Source organism: Vombatus ursinus, unplaced genomic scaffold, assembly GCF_900497805.2.
Source record: "Vombatus ursinus unplaced genomic scaffold, bare-nosed wombat genome assembly UNPS02004573.1, whole genome shotgun sequence".
NCBI classification, from domain to species: domain Eukaryota; kingdom Metazoa; phylum Chordata; class Mammalia; order Diprotodontia; family Vombatidae; genus Vombatus; species Vombatus ursinus.
The window spans coordinates 79376-93630 of record NW_020944351.1 but is presented as its reverse complement, the minus strand read 5'-3'; the positions used below and the strand labels follow the sequence as shown (position 1 = coordinate 93630).

The 14255-nt window shown below is 42.6% G+C and overlaps 1 protein-coding gene across 1 annotated transcript; it reads left to right on the top strand.

Annotated features, from left to right (window-relative positions):
• The first annotated feature begins 3882 nt into the window (after window positions 1–3882).
• FHL1 (four and a half LIM domains 1) lies at window positions 3883–11210 on the top strand. The gene is made up of 5 exons (XM_027837878.1): window positions 3883–4064; window positions 5518–5692; window positions 6256–6425; window positions 6890–7076; window positions 9691–11210. The coding sequence occupies exons 1-5, from the start codon at window positions 3909–3911 to the stop codon at window positions 9843–9845; spliced, it is 843 nt and encodes a 280-aa protein (XP_027693679.1). The 5' UTR covers window positions 3883–3908; the 3' UTR covers window positions 9846–11210.
• Window positions 11211–14255: the final 3045 nt, after the last annotated feature.

Below are 14255 nucleotides of genomic sequence, written 5' to 3'. Positions count from 1 at the left end.
ATTTCACAATTATCTAGAATTGGGGGAACATTGATATTTCACTCCTTTTACAACACAAAAGAAATCGTTAAAAAAATCAGCTCACATTTTCTTGCCTTCAATTCCTCTGCACTTTCTGCCCTCTCCCCCTGCTTTGTGCATAGAATCATGAAATGTAAAAGCTAAGACTCCATCTTGTCTTTAAGTATTTGGAAGGCTGCCATACGTGGAAGGGATTTTTGACTTGTTCTGCTTAGCCCCAGAGGATAGAACTGGGAGCGCTGGGTGGAAGACACTGGGAAGTAGATTTAGGTTTGATGTCAGGACAAACTTCCCAACAGTGAGTTTGGAAAAGTGGAATGGGTCTTAAAGCAGTCGTTAGATGACCCATTTGGGGGCATGTTGTAGCACGGAGCCCATGTGTGTATGGGTTGGGCCAAACGGCTACACAAGTCCCTTTCAACTCTCAAATTCTGTGATTCTGTGAAGCAGGCAATCAACAAGTGGGACTTTATTAAGCACCCACCATGTGTCTGTCAGTAAATAGTTAATAATTGCTTGTTGACTATTGAATGACTTTTTTAGGCTCTGGGACAAAAATTCATTGAGACATGAGTCAGCTCTAGATCTATGATTTTAACCCAGGTGTTCTGACTCTGAACCAAGTGTTCTTTCCACTGAATTCATTTGGAGAGTCTTAGTTGCCAGGGGGTGGGGAGCGGGCGCCCAGTGATTGATTTGCTGAGGGTCACAGAGCCAATTGATTGGTCAGAGGTGGGCCTTAAAGGTAGGCGTGATCTCTTTATTTTATAGGTGGGGAAACTGAGGCCCTGGGAAGGGAAGGGACTTGTCCAAGAACAAAACTGGGTCTAGAATTGAAAGTTCCTCCTATCTTCTGTTAATTGGGTTTTTAATAGTTTTCAAATAGTGATTTCATCTCCTTACTCTCATATCAACTGTGGCACATTTCCCATCTTTTCTTATTGCTCTTTGTACTTGGCTCAAGCCTGTGTTGTCCCAACTACACCATTGGCAAAGGCTGCAAAGGCCGATTTATGCTCTAAAGTGCAGGATTATTTCCCCACTTGGTCACAGGATCACAAGTCATGTGAAATCGCACTTACTGTTGTTATTATTACTATGTATGTGTGATTGATGGCTTGTATGGTGGAATCACAGAACTGAAACGGACCTCATTGGCCATCTAATCAAACTTGTAACTGACCAAGAATCCCTACTATAGCACATCTTTGAACAAGTGGGCATCCAGCCTCTGCTTGAATGGGGAAGGGGCTAAGCATTTATATGGCAGGCCCTACGTGTCAGGCACTTGGCAAATATTATCTGCTTTGCTTGGAGGCCTTCAGTGATGAGGAAGCTACTACTTCTTGAGACAGCCCCATTCCACTATGGAATTCCTCTACCCTCTAGGGCCAAGCAGAGCAAGTTGAATCCCCTTTCCACCTTGGTAGTCCTTCAGATACTTAACTATAGATACTTAACTATCGTACTTTTCACCTTAGGGCAGGCCAGCCCACCTTACACACCTTTCCCAAAGAGAGAATGGTGCTGGGCTACTGAATAAGGGTTCACTGGATACATTATGGAAGAGATCTGGATCAGAGGACTAGGTCTGAATTTCAGCTTTTAGTTGCAAGACCTTGAATCACTTCCCTCCTCTGAGCCTCAGTTTCCTCATCTGTAAAATGAGTTCAACTAGGTGACCTCTAAGGTCCTTCCCAAATCTAAATCTATGACTCTGATTTGTCTAGGGATAAAAATGTACGCACAGCACTTAGCTGACCTTCAGTGTTTTAACGTTTATCATCCTTACGAAGTTGCTATTTACCGATCAGAAACATTGGCATTTCCAGTGGTTTCATTTTCTGACCTCGGTTCCAAGGGAGAGTTCAAACAACTTTTGCCAAGTTAACTCTGAGACAGGGTGTGGTTTCCTGAGCTCCCTCTGTGCAGTTTGGTTGTCCATGGCAACGTCACCAAACAACTTTGACATGTGTTTGTATAAAAAACCAGAAGGCACTAGGGCAGTCAATGTAGCTGGAAATCAGTGGTGAGTACTGGGCCTTATCTTTTTTTCATTCTTTCCATCTGAATTGCATGCATGTTGCGTAAGGAAGTAGATGGAATCCAAGCAAATAAGCTACTTAATTCCTGAATTACCTGGATAAGTTAAATATGTGGTATATACTTAATGCACGAAGATTCCCTCTGGAGGAAGGCAGGGCACAGATGGCAGGTCTGTTTAAAGCAAATTCTATGTTTCTCTTTCTGGTTTGGGACCTTTTGGATGGTTGGGGCATGAGATAAATGAAAAGCTCCTTGAGGGCAGGGGATCCCCAGCCCTCAGCATGGTGCCAGGCACAAATGAGGTACTCAGTAAAATGCTTACTGAATTGGTTGGGAAGTTGGGGGGGGGATGACAAGGGGAGTTGTATTTTGAAAAATCTAATTCACATGCAAAATTTCCAGACTAGTATTATTAGTATATGGTATAAAATATATCTAAAATATATCATGTAAACACTGTTTTTACATGTATTTGGCACATCGTTTTATAAAATGTTTTCCCATTCATCACATGACCACAACTTGGTAGGGTAGACAAGGCAAGTATTACTGTCTCCACTTCATAGGTGAGGAAACCAAGAAGCTTGCTAATTGGCAGTCCTTCTATAGATTTATTATTGTTATCTATTTCACAAGCAGCTATACTGGGTTATTCCACTTTTCTTTGTTCATTTTTGTTGGAATATTTGATCTTAGAGAGGAGAGTAGAAGATAGATATAAGTGGATGTGAGAAGGAAGATGTGTGAGATTAGGAAGCCTTCAAGGTTAGGAATATTCTGGGAGATGGGGCAAGTGATGCCAGGACAGAAACAGAAGGAAAAACAGATCTAGGAGAAAGATGATGAACATTGTTTAAGGGGCCATCTAGGTGATGTTTTTAAACGGGTGTTAAGTTTGAAGTTCAAAAAACATCAAGGCTGTGTGCAGAAAGGTGGAATTGAAGCCATGAGAGGAAATGGAATTTACCAAGGTAGAGTATGAGAGAATAGAAGATTCAAGGGCCAAGGATAGGCCCTTGAGGAATACCCACCTCTGCACTTGGGCATACTTGAGTAGTTTTCCTTATTAGGCAGTAACACATGTTTTTGAGGAATTGCTTTTGGAAAAGGGACAGATGCAGCAATCATCCCCAAAGGTTCCAAGTGATGATCTTATTGGCATGGTTTTAAATATTCTGCCCAGAGACACAACCTCATAAGGTCCCCGTCTTGCTCCGTGTGACTCTTGTGAAATTTTGCAGGAAACCTATCTAGGTCAATTAGTATTAATCGGGTCCCTTTTGCAGACATGGGGAAAGTGAGGCACAGAGGACACGGTTGGATTGGCCTCTTTCACCTCCCTTTCCATCTCTATATAAAGGAATCCATCTGTTCTTCTCCCTGAAATCTTCCTGTTTTCATCGTGGGCGTACAGCTTTTTTTCCAGTTTCTTGCACTTGCGGCCTTAAGCCCCGCCTGCAAGCTGTGGCTTAGCTAGCTTGGTGGAGAGAAAACACCAGTCAAGTATCTCTCCCCTCTTTGCAGTCATATCTTAAAGCCTACCTCTCCTCAGTGTATGCTGGTGAACCTGGCCCACTCTTAAACCTTGAAGGATATGAAACTACACATTACATTTTTACTGCTCAAATGAGGCTAGGCCACGATTTTGGAGGAGACTGGAAACTGGCCTAGATACTTTACCAAGAGGTGAGGGACTTGAGGGATCTTTCTGCCTAGGTATCAGACTAAAAGAGTGTCTCAGGCACCTGGCCAGGATCTGTGCCTTCATTGCCTGTGACAGCCTCCCTGCTGAGTCTCCCTTCAATTTCCCCTCAGGTCCTGGAGGCTACACAGTGGGCACCATGTCTGAGAAGTTTGACTGCCATTACTGCAGGGACCCCTTGCAAGGGAAGAAGTATGTACAGAAGGAGGGCCGTCACTGTTGCGTGAAATGCTTTGACAAGTTCTGCGCCAATACTTGCGTGGAATGCCGGAAACCCATTGGGGCTGACTCCAAGGTGAGAATAACACTAATGGGGGCAGCTAGGTGGCGCAGTGGATAGAGCACCGGCCCTGGAGTCAGGAGGACCTGAGTTCAAATCTGGCCTCAGACACATAACGCTAATAGCTGTGTGACTCTGGGCAAGTCACTTAACCCCAATTGGCACGCCCCTCCCCCCCCCAAAAAACACTAATGGGGAAAACTCTCCCCTGGCTTCCTCCTTTTGAAGGTAACGTCAGTGGAGCACAAGTTCAAGGCTCTTCACCCAATTGGCCACAGAACACTTCTTGGTAGAGGGAGGCACCCACACTGTCACAGATCATCGAAATAATGCTCTTTTCCACAGTGAATAGTGCGGTGCTTGGCCTAATGCTTAATAGCCTGCATTTGTAGAATCTCTATTCTGTTACTTATCATCATCACCAGGCTTGCCTCAAGGCCCAATGAGAACACTGAAATTCAGAGAGATACAAAGGGATGGTGGTGGGGGAAGGATAACCCCGGGAGCCATAGTCCTACCATCCCAAGGACCTTAGCATTATCCCATTCCATGGATGTGGAAACTGAGGCCCACAAAGGTGAATTATTTCCCAAGGTCATATATATAGGCAGCAAGTGACAGAGCTAGGATTCAAAAGCTTGGTCCCCTAGTGTCAAATTGAACCCACTTTCCCCACTCTGTGCCACTCTGTGGAGCTTTGGGGGACATCTTTGGACTAAATAACCCCCTAGGTCCCTTCCAGTTCTCTTATTCTACCGTCTGTGACCTAAGATTGCTCAACTTGTTCCTGAAAGAGCTAGGACTAGACTCCGGGTCTCCTGACTAGAGGGGTGCCCTTCTCCTCAGGGCCACACTGTTCCCTCTACATAGGTGAGATTATACTTATATGTTAGAGCCTATGTACAAAAGCTAGACAGCTGATCTGACCCTGTATAAATAAGTTAAAATCACTAAGGCCATTTTAACTTATGAGGGCTGTTTTCAGATGTGAGCAGCCTGCACCAGTGGAAACTTACTTGGTGTTATAGAGCCTCACTGCAAATCTCTTAGAACCTAGCTGAATTCAGATACCTCCTAGTGGGTTGTCACTATCTGGGGTTTTCTAAGATTGAGAGGTAGCATGTGCTGGGTTTCTTGCATGGAATGTAGGAAACTCATTGGGTTTCCAAGTTAATAATAACCTCATAATGGAAAAACAATCTGAAATTGAAATGACCTTTTGCTTCTGAATAATCCTAAATAGTTCCCACTCACACTGTTACTTCCATTCTCTTTCTCTCCATTCTTCCTTTGTGGCCAACTCAAGGAAAAAGGTTAAAAACCCAACACTTTGGGTCATAATGAAGTTGTAATTAAAAGATGGTTGTTTCTCTGGTGATAAAATAAAGATGTGAAAAAGATTCACAGGTGGGGAATGTAGATGTCTCGGGGAAGATTCACTGTTCATCCTGGTTTGCTGTGCTTTTAGGAACTGCATTACAAAAACCGCTATTGGCATGACTCCTGCTTCCGCTGTGCCAAGTGCTACCATCCTCTGGCCAATGAGACCTTTGTGTCCAAAGAAAATAAGATCCTGTGTAACAAGTGCACCACTCGTGAGGACTCACCCAGGTGCAAGGGATGCTTCAAGCAAATTGTTGCAGGTACTTACCTCAGATAACCTAGAGGTCAGGACGGGGCATATGCATTGAACAGTACAGTGGGGCCTCCTTTGGTTCCAAGGTTGAAAGCTTTCAGGAAAAAGAGGCTATGCACCTTGTCAGAAGGAGGGCTTGTAGACATAGCTTTGCATCTCATAGATAATGTGTGTGAAATCACCCCCATGTCAATGTTAGCCTACCACTTGAGGCAACTGCCCCGTTCACGGCACTGTACCTCACAGAAATTCTAGTTAAGAAGCAGCACATTAGAGCCTGCCAGATACTAGGGAGCATCGTGTGGCTCAGATGGGAATTGATTCTGTGGGCATGTGGATTTGGAGGCAGACACAGTCCTAAGTTTATTCTCTCTTGCAGTGTTTCTGAAAAATGATAACTTTGAGCCTGTCTCCTCCCTGCCCAACAAGTGCAACATTTTGGAAAGAATACTCCTCCACCTTCTTTCCCCCTATTGGTAGAAGTTGGGATGAGAGAGGGAAGACTTTCAGAATGGAATAGAAATGTTTTACTGGATGCCACAATGGTAATTCAACTGCTTCCTCCCACAGGAGACCAAAATGTGGAATACAAGAAGAATGTCTGGCATAAGGATTGTTTCACTTGCAGTAACTGCAAACAGGTCATTGGAACCGGCAGCTTCTTCCCTAAGGGTGAAGACTTCTACTGTGTTACCTGTCATGAGACCAAGTTTGCCAAGCACTGTGTGAAGTGCAACAAGGTATGTTTTCAGGGAGGTTCCTTACTTCATTTATTAAAGCAGCTACTGTGTATAAGGTTCCATTTTTGGCATGGGAAAGTGCAAAGGATGAGAACTGGGAACAGTAACTCAGCCAGTATGACTGAAATGGAGAATACATGAAAGGGAGTAATGAGAAAGCTGGAGAAGTAACTTATTTTAAGAAGTGAGATTTAACCCAGACTAATTTAACAATTTCCCCCCTCACTGGTAAGCCCACAGATATTTTCCTTGGCATGTATTCCCTGTGCTATAACCAGCTCTTACCACAACAGCCAGGGCAGTGATACAGCTCTTTGTTAGCTCCCCCAGTTTGGTCCTGTATCAAAGCTTGAGTGGGTGTGGTCCTTACCTGTCAGTGTAGACATACAAAGGCCCAGTCTGATGGCATTCACATAGTCCCAGAGGAGAAGCAGTCAGTCTTTAACATTGACTTCTTGGTCTAGGCCATCACTTCTGGAGGAATCACTTACCAGGATCAGCCCTGGCATGGCGAGTGCTTTGTGTGTGCCACCTGCAGCAAGAAGCTGGCTGGACAGCGCTTCACTGCTGTGGAGGATCAGTATTACTGCGTGGATTGCTACAAGTCCTTTGTTGCCAAGAAATGTGCTGGATGTAAGAACCCCATCACAGGTAGGTTGAGGACTCTTCCCCGGGAAATTTTTCATGTTTGTTTCTTGCCCTCCTTGTTAGCACCACCTTGGTTCTAGGGGTCAGTGCTAGCCTGAGAATGTGGTGGAGAGTGGGAAGAGCACTTGAACTCTGCTACTCCTTCACTGTGTAACCCTGCCCAAGTCACTACTTTCTAGGCCTTACTTTTCCCTGCTGTAAGGACTGCGTTAGATGATCTAAGATCCTTTCCAGCTACAACATTCTATGAATCCAACATTAGTGAGGCTAGAGGACAGCAATGGTGTTTGGGTAGTCCCCAAAGTGGGTGCTTGGTTTGGGAATACATGACATAATGTAAACGTTTCCAACACTTGGCCAAGTGCTTTGCTTATAGCCCTTCAGTCAGGAATTTTTTGAGTGCTGAGTGATGCAGAATTTACCCTTAAGGAGCTGACAGTTTAGTAGCAGATCTTAGATTTGGAGCTGGAAGTGACTCTGTTGTTGTTGTCCAGTCACGTCTGACTCTTTGTGACTCCACTTGGGCTTCTCTTGACAAAGGTACCGGACTGGTTTGCCATTTCCTTCTCCAAAATAAGATTTATGGAAAGATAGGTCCCTGTCTTCTCCAAGAATCACATAAAATGAGAAGGCATGAGAGGATCACACTCTGTACTAGTGGAGGAAGCATCTATACTGATGAGATTATGTACCACCCAGTGTCCAAGTATCCTCCCAACCACCCGGTCAAGGAGGCAGGACAAGCATTCCTCCCATTTTGTTGCCGAGTCGTGTCAGACTCTTCATGACTCTATTTGAGGTTTTCTCGGCAGAGATACTGGAGTGGTTTGCCATTTCCTTCTCCAGCTCATTTTATATTTGAGGAAACTGAGACAAATAGGGTGAAGTGACTTGCCCAGGGTCACATAGCTAATAAGTGTCTGAGGCCAGATTTGAACTCAGGAAGATGAGTCTTCTTAACTCCAGGCCCAGCACTCTATCCACTGCTTATCCAAGATAAGCCACACAAGCAACAATGCAGGGTAGAAAGTTAGTAGGAGAAAGGTTGTTGTCAGTTGTAGAGGATAAAGATATTCGAAATTTTTAGGTTAGATTTTTTTTCCTTTTTAGTAATCAGGATTCATCCTTCTTCCCCTTTAATTTTTGTAGATATATTCTGTACTATGTAGAATAATTTTTCTTTTTAATCAGCCATTAGATAGAAGATGAGAAAAGGCTTTAAGGAGTTGGCACTTGAGCTGAGTCTTGAAGGATGAGTAGGAACTGGATAGGCAGAGAGCATCCTTGTCAGAGGAAACCAAGCACTCAAAAAGTCTGCCAAGAATTTAGGGGAAGAGAAGCAGGGATTTAAAATACCTCAGTGATGATGATCATTTCAATTCAGCAGACACTGAAGTGCCTGTAATATGTGCATTATAGGAGATACGGAAAGCTACCAGGAACAGTGACTTTGTGTTGGGTGAAAGTGCTGCCCACTGTAACTTGGCTCTTGACTAGCAGGGCCCAGTTCAAAGTGTCTTGGAAATCTTTAGGGAAAAGTGCCATGGGACACCTTGGGTTGTGGCACAGGAGTCAGAGTTCAGTGTACTCCACCACCACCCATGGGAAACTCTGGCTTTCTCAGGGCCAAAGCTACTGTCAGTAAAGAGGTAGAGCAACAGCTGCTTTTCCTTTTGGGGTGGTGGTTTTTCTTATATTAAAAGAACAGTCTAAGTTTGCCTCCTGGTGGCCACTTTGATGAAGTAGGGTGGCACACAGTGGCCACAACGATGGACATTTTTGAAAAGTAAAGAAAGTCATCAGCAAAAATGCTTCCTTGCAGAGGGGCTTCTGCTGGCCTTAGAGACGGAGATTAACCCTCAGGAGCAATTTCCTGCCCTCTAGCTCATTATTCTAGGGGAAAAGGGTGTGACTAAAGCAACTATGGTTTGTAAAAGAAGATCAGATTTCATTTCTCTTCCCTGAATTTAGTGCAGAATGGGCTAGGGAATCTTTTAAGTCCCACTAGTGTTATTTAAAACAACAACAATGACATCCTATTGGCTCACAACTTCATTGCTCTATTTTTTTTTCCAAGCAGTAAGCCTGAAAGCTTTCGGAAAAGAGAAGAAGGTATGAGTTAGGAAGTAAAAAGACTTGGTGTCCTGATTTGCTTCAGAGAGGAAAGCTTTTAGCTTGATTGTTTAGAAATGGCCAATAAAGCCCTAACTGTTAAGATGGTTAGGGAAAATGGGAAAATAGAAATCCCCTCAAAACCCCAAAGATTTCAGGTAATTCTCTGCACCTGAGCTGAACCCCATAGTTCAGCCTGCCCAGTGTCTCTGGGGACTGTGACTTGTCAGCGAATCTAGCTTTCTTTCTTGTTCCTCCTGAAGATGGTGGAGGGTAAATGGGGACCCACAGTGAAGTAGGACAGGAAAAGCCCTGGCCCATGGGAAAGTCACTGTTCCCTCAGCTTTGGTTTTCTCATCTGCCAAATGAAAGGGGGAGAGGGGAGGTGGATAAGGCTTAGAAGGGCTGTCTGAGAATTGAATCTGACAGATTCCAGTTGGAGGAGCTGAGGTTTCTGGTGACTCTAATTCACACCTTTCTTGGTGGTTTTTATTTTTCCCAACAGGCTTTGGTAAAGGCTCCAGTGTGGTCAACTATGAAGGGCAATCCTGGCATGACTACTGCTTCCACTGTAAAAAGTGTTCCATGAATCTGGCTAACAAGCGGTTTGTCTGCCACAATGAGCAGATCTATTGCCCCGACTGTGCCAAAAAGCTGTAACCAGACAGGGTCATCTGTCCTACAGAATGGAGCTTGAGTCCTACTCTCAAATGCTCTCTATATCTCTCATTTGAGCAAGACTTCAAAAAAATATCACAAATTTTAGCTTTTCTCTCATTTTACGGAATGGCTTATAAAAAGGTGCATGGTGACTGCCTTTGGTCCTAGGAATTAAAACTCTGCAGCAATCCCATTTAAACCTTGCTTTTGTTAGATAAGTATGAAGATTATTACTAAATAGATTTTAAGTTAACCTTAGTAGGTAGACGCTTATGCATGTTGCTTTAAAAAAAAACTAATCTTAAAAAACTAATTTGCCATATATAGCTAATGCTGTGAACAAATAACATACCTCCTGAGTCCATTGCTAAGATTCTCAGGAACGACAACATAGGCTTTAATCATCGTATACCTGATTGCATTATATCCGCAAATAGACCTGTAATCCAAAGCATAGTAGTAGCTGCCTTTACCATAATCACTAATGGGAGCTGAAGAGGGTCTTGTATTAATGACATGAGAGGTTTTGCCTTGTGCAAAGTATAATCTTATCTCTCTTTTTTCCTTTGTGTTTTAAAAGCAACTAATGCAGCATTTTATAGAAAGGCTCATGTTTGAAGTGAATTCCGATTTGAAGTAAGCTTTCTGTTGCTAATAGCTTTTGGCTTTTGTGTGTAGCATGTGTTCCTGTGCTTTCTTCTGAAGCATGCATGACATTTTGAAAATGTACGCTCATGAAGTAGTTTAGGTTATTTCTGATTAATTACAGCATGGCAAATAGCATTGAAAGCTTAGCTACTAAAATCGCTTTTTTTTTTAGCTGCTTTTATTAACCAGATTTTGCTTGGAAGTGTTATCAATAAAGTTAGTCAAGTTAACGAAACCTGCATGAAATCATTTTAAACTTTTGGATTGTTTATGCAATTTGGAAATGTATCCCATAGAAATAGTAAGAAAAGCACTAGCTAACACTGCCACAGTCATTGTATTTTTACATTAATTTCTGCTCCTTGTCTATTGATAAGGAGAAATGGACAGTTGACTTTGTAATGTTTAGTGGGGGAGGCCACTTTCGTCTCAAAATTGGAAAGCCATTGCTTTGTTGGGTACTAACACTTTGGAAACACCAGAATCGAGCGCCCCCCCCCCCACTACTAATGAGAACAGTAACTGCAATAATATTGTAATTTTAACAAGGCAATAATAAAATACATGTAACCATTTTGTCAGTGAGACAGGTAATGAAAGGGGCTATAGAGAAGTAGATCCATCCTGGTGCCCCTCCACCACAGTTTTGTCATCAATGACTTTAACATCTATTTTCCCAAATTATCATCTGGAAAATAAAGTAAAGTATAAATGGCTTGCCTACTGCCTTTTTTTTTTAGCGTTTAAAAAATCCAACCACATCAATAAGACCCAATCACGCTGACCTTCTTCAGATACCCTTGGCTCTATGATTTCCTTTACGCCGGCCAGTACTTATTGCAGTCCTATCCTTCACCTCCCAACAAGCCTTTGCTTGAAAGTCCTTCAGTGATGGGGGCCCTATTTTTACTTCTCCAGGAAACCCATTAGATAAGAAAATGAGTTCTGCAGGACAAAGTCCCTTGTAGGCTGACTGCACAGAGAGTTTAAGACTCATAGGTCTCCTAGGGAAAAAGAAATTAAAAACCTTGGCTATCAAACTGTAGCAAAGAATACACCAAAATTTCCATCAGTTTTGAAAATGAACGTCAAATTACTGACTGAAAGAAACTTGAAGACACGGACTGGTTAAAGGTCAGAGACTTAATGAAAGCATCTAAGAGAAAGTTCTTTTGCTATGAAGGAAAAAAAGGTCATTTTAGTAGCATAGGCTTGTGACTCATCTCTTAAGAAACTAAGTTGGATTCAACAAACATTTATTGAGCACCCACCATATGGCAGTGCCGTGACAGATAGAGCAGACCCTGGGCAAAGTACCACCCTCAATGCCCCAAGCAGTTCTCAAAGACTCTAACTTGAATAACAGTTACCAGTCTTCACTGGTGCAGGGAATTGCCTCACTGGGAATTCCTGACACCATGAAATCATGGTTACAAACAAAATCGTGCCAGGTATTGTACCATGTGACATATGGGACACAAAGATGAAATAGGCTCTTCCCTAAGGGAGCTTACATTTTACTGGGGGAAATTACACAAGTATGAAGTAAACAGTCATTTTCTTAGCAAGGAAGGACTAACAATTGGGGGCAAGGGGAAATAGGCAAAGGCCTAATAGAAGAACTTGAGATGAGCCTTGAATGATCCAGGGAATCCCAAATCAGGAAAAGGTGAGGGCAGAGAGATGGGAGAGGGCTTGTTACATCACATCTGGAGATTTTGCTGGAATTGACCATTTACTGGTCAATCAGACAAGAATATAGAGGAGGTAAAGAGAAGTAACAGGAAATCAATCTGGAAAGATGGAGTGGATCCATCTTGTGAAGGGTTTGAAATGCCAGCAATTATAACCTATGATCCTAGAGGCAATAGTGAGCCACTGACTTCTTGAGCAGTGTGGTGGCATGTGCTAGAAACCTAGAAAACTAGAACTGTGCTCTGAAAATAACAATTTGGCAGCTATTTGAAGGAAAGAAAGGTGGACTGGGTTAGGAGGCTGTTACAGCAGTAATCCAGATAAGCGGTGTTGAGGAGTCCGTAAGTGGGAAGAATGGGATATGAGAGGAAAAAATGGACAAGAGAGAAGGAGAATTCAAGGATGACTCCAAGGTCACAAACCAAGGGAGACTGGAAGAATGGCACTATTCCCAACAAATAGAAAAGGCAGGAAATGTTTCAGACTACTATGCGACATTTAGTAGGCTAGTCTGGTGGTTCAGAAACAGCTTAGGAGAGAGTGAATTATGTATATTTGGAAGCCATCTGCATAAAGATGATAATTGAATCTATGGGAATTCATGACATCAGCAAAAGAGAGACAGAAAGAAAAAGAGAGGGTCCAGGACAGAGGCCTACATAAGAGGGGAGAGATCATGATTCAGCAAACTCAACTGAACAGAATCAGTCAGACAGGTAGGAAGGAGGAAACCGGAGAGACCCATCATGAAAACACACAGAAGAGTGTTTCCAGGAGGAAGGAGTGGTCAACAGTGTCAAAAACTATAGGGAGAACCAGAAGGATTGAGAAAAGCCTACTGAATCTGGCAAATTAGATCATTGGTAACGTCGAAAACAGTGTCCTTCAAAATCAATGATGAGAGTAGAATATATTCCACGAAATAAAGAAGATTGGGATGCACCCCCGCATCCTGCAAAGCTGAACCTAATCACTGATGAAAAAAGACAGATCTTCAACAAGAACAAAAATTTGAGTAACTCCTCCAAAAGAATTCAGAAATGAGCAGAGAATTCAACTTGTAAGTACTCCAAATGAGAAACACAAGAAAAGTAAATAAGTGCACTTTTCAAAAGGATATTAAGCAAGGAACAGTTCTAGGGCAACAGACAAGGTTATTGTTGAAAAAATGTTGACTGAGGGAAGAATGACAAGGCATCATCAAGGTACAACAGGATCTAAGGAACTAAAATCTAAACAGAATTTAGAGTCAGCAGAAAGGGAAAAGAAGGGAAAAAAATGGAATAAAATGTAAATCTAACAATTATTATCTTAAAGGTGAATGGATAAACTCCCTAAATAAGAGAGAATGGTAGAATTTCACAGACTTTGTGTGCCAGAATTAAAAAAACAAAAACAAAAACAAAAACAAAAACGTACTGGCAAGCTTCTGGATATCAACCTAAGGGCCAATATAAAGTCCTGCTCAGGATTATTGGAGTAGGAAAATCAATGTGTGTGAGAGAGAGTAGACATGACATTGCCAGGAGTATGGGAGAAGAACTTCCAGTGTGGAAACTACCTCCACTGATACAGGCCAGCAGCTCCTCTGTAACTTCTTACACTTCAGAGACGCTTGAAGAGCAGAAATGATTAGGCACAACATCCATGGTCACACAGCTAGCATAGAGCCAAACCAAGACTGGAATCCAGGTCTTCCTGATCCTCCATACCAACTTCCTCTTCTCCCCATCAATAAAATGGGGATAACAACACTTGGACCACCTATCTTGCTCACAGGGTTGTGAGCAAATCATTTTGTGAACTGCAAATTAATAGATAAAGGTGAACTCTCATTATCTGAGTTCAGTCTTGAAGACCATATAATTTATGGGCATGCTATACCACACCCAGACCTACCATTTTTGAAAAACTCTTAAAACCACTGAGGAATTAAGGGAAAAAGCTGACCCTACTTTGTTTTTTTTGGCTTTGGTTTCCTCATCTTTAAAACAAGAGGGGTAAGTGGGAATAGATGATCTTTAAGGTCCACACTGTACCACCCACAACCCCAGACCAAGGAGAAAA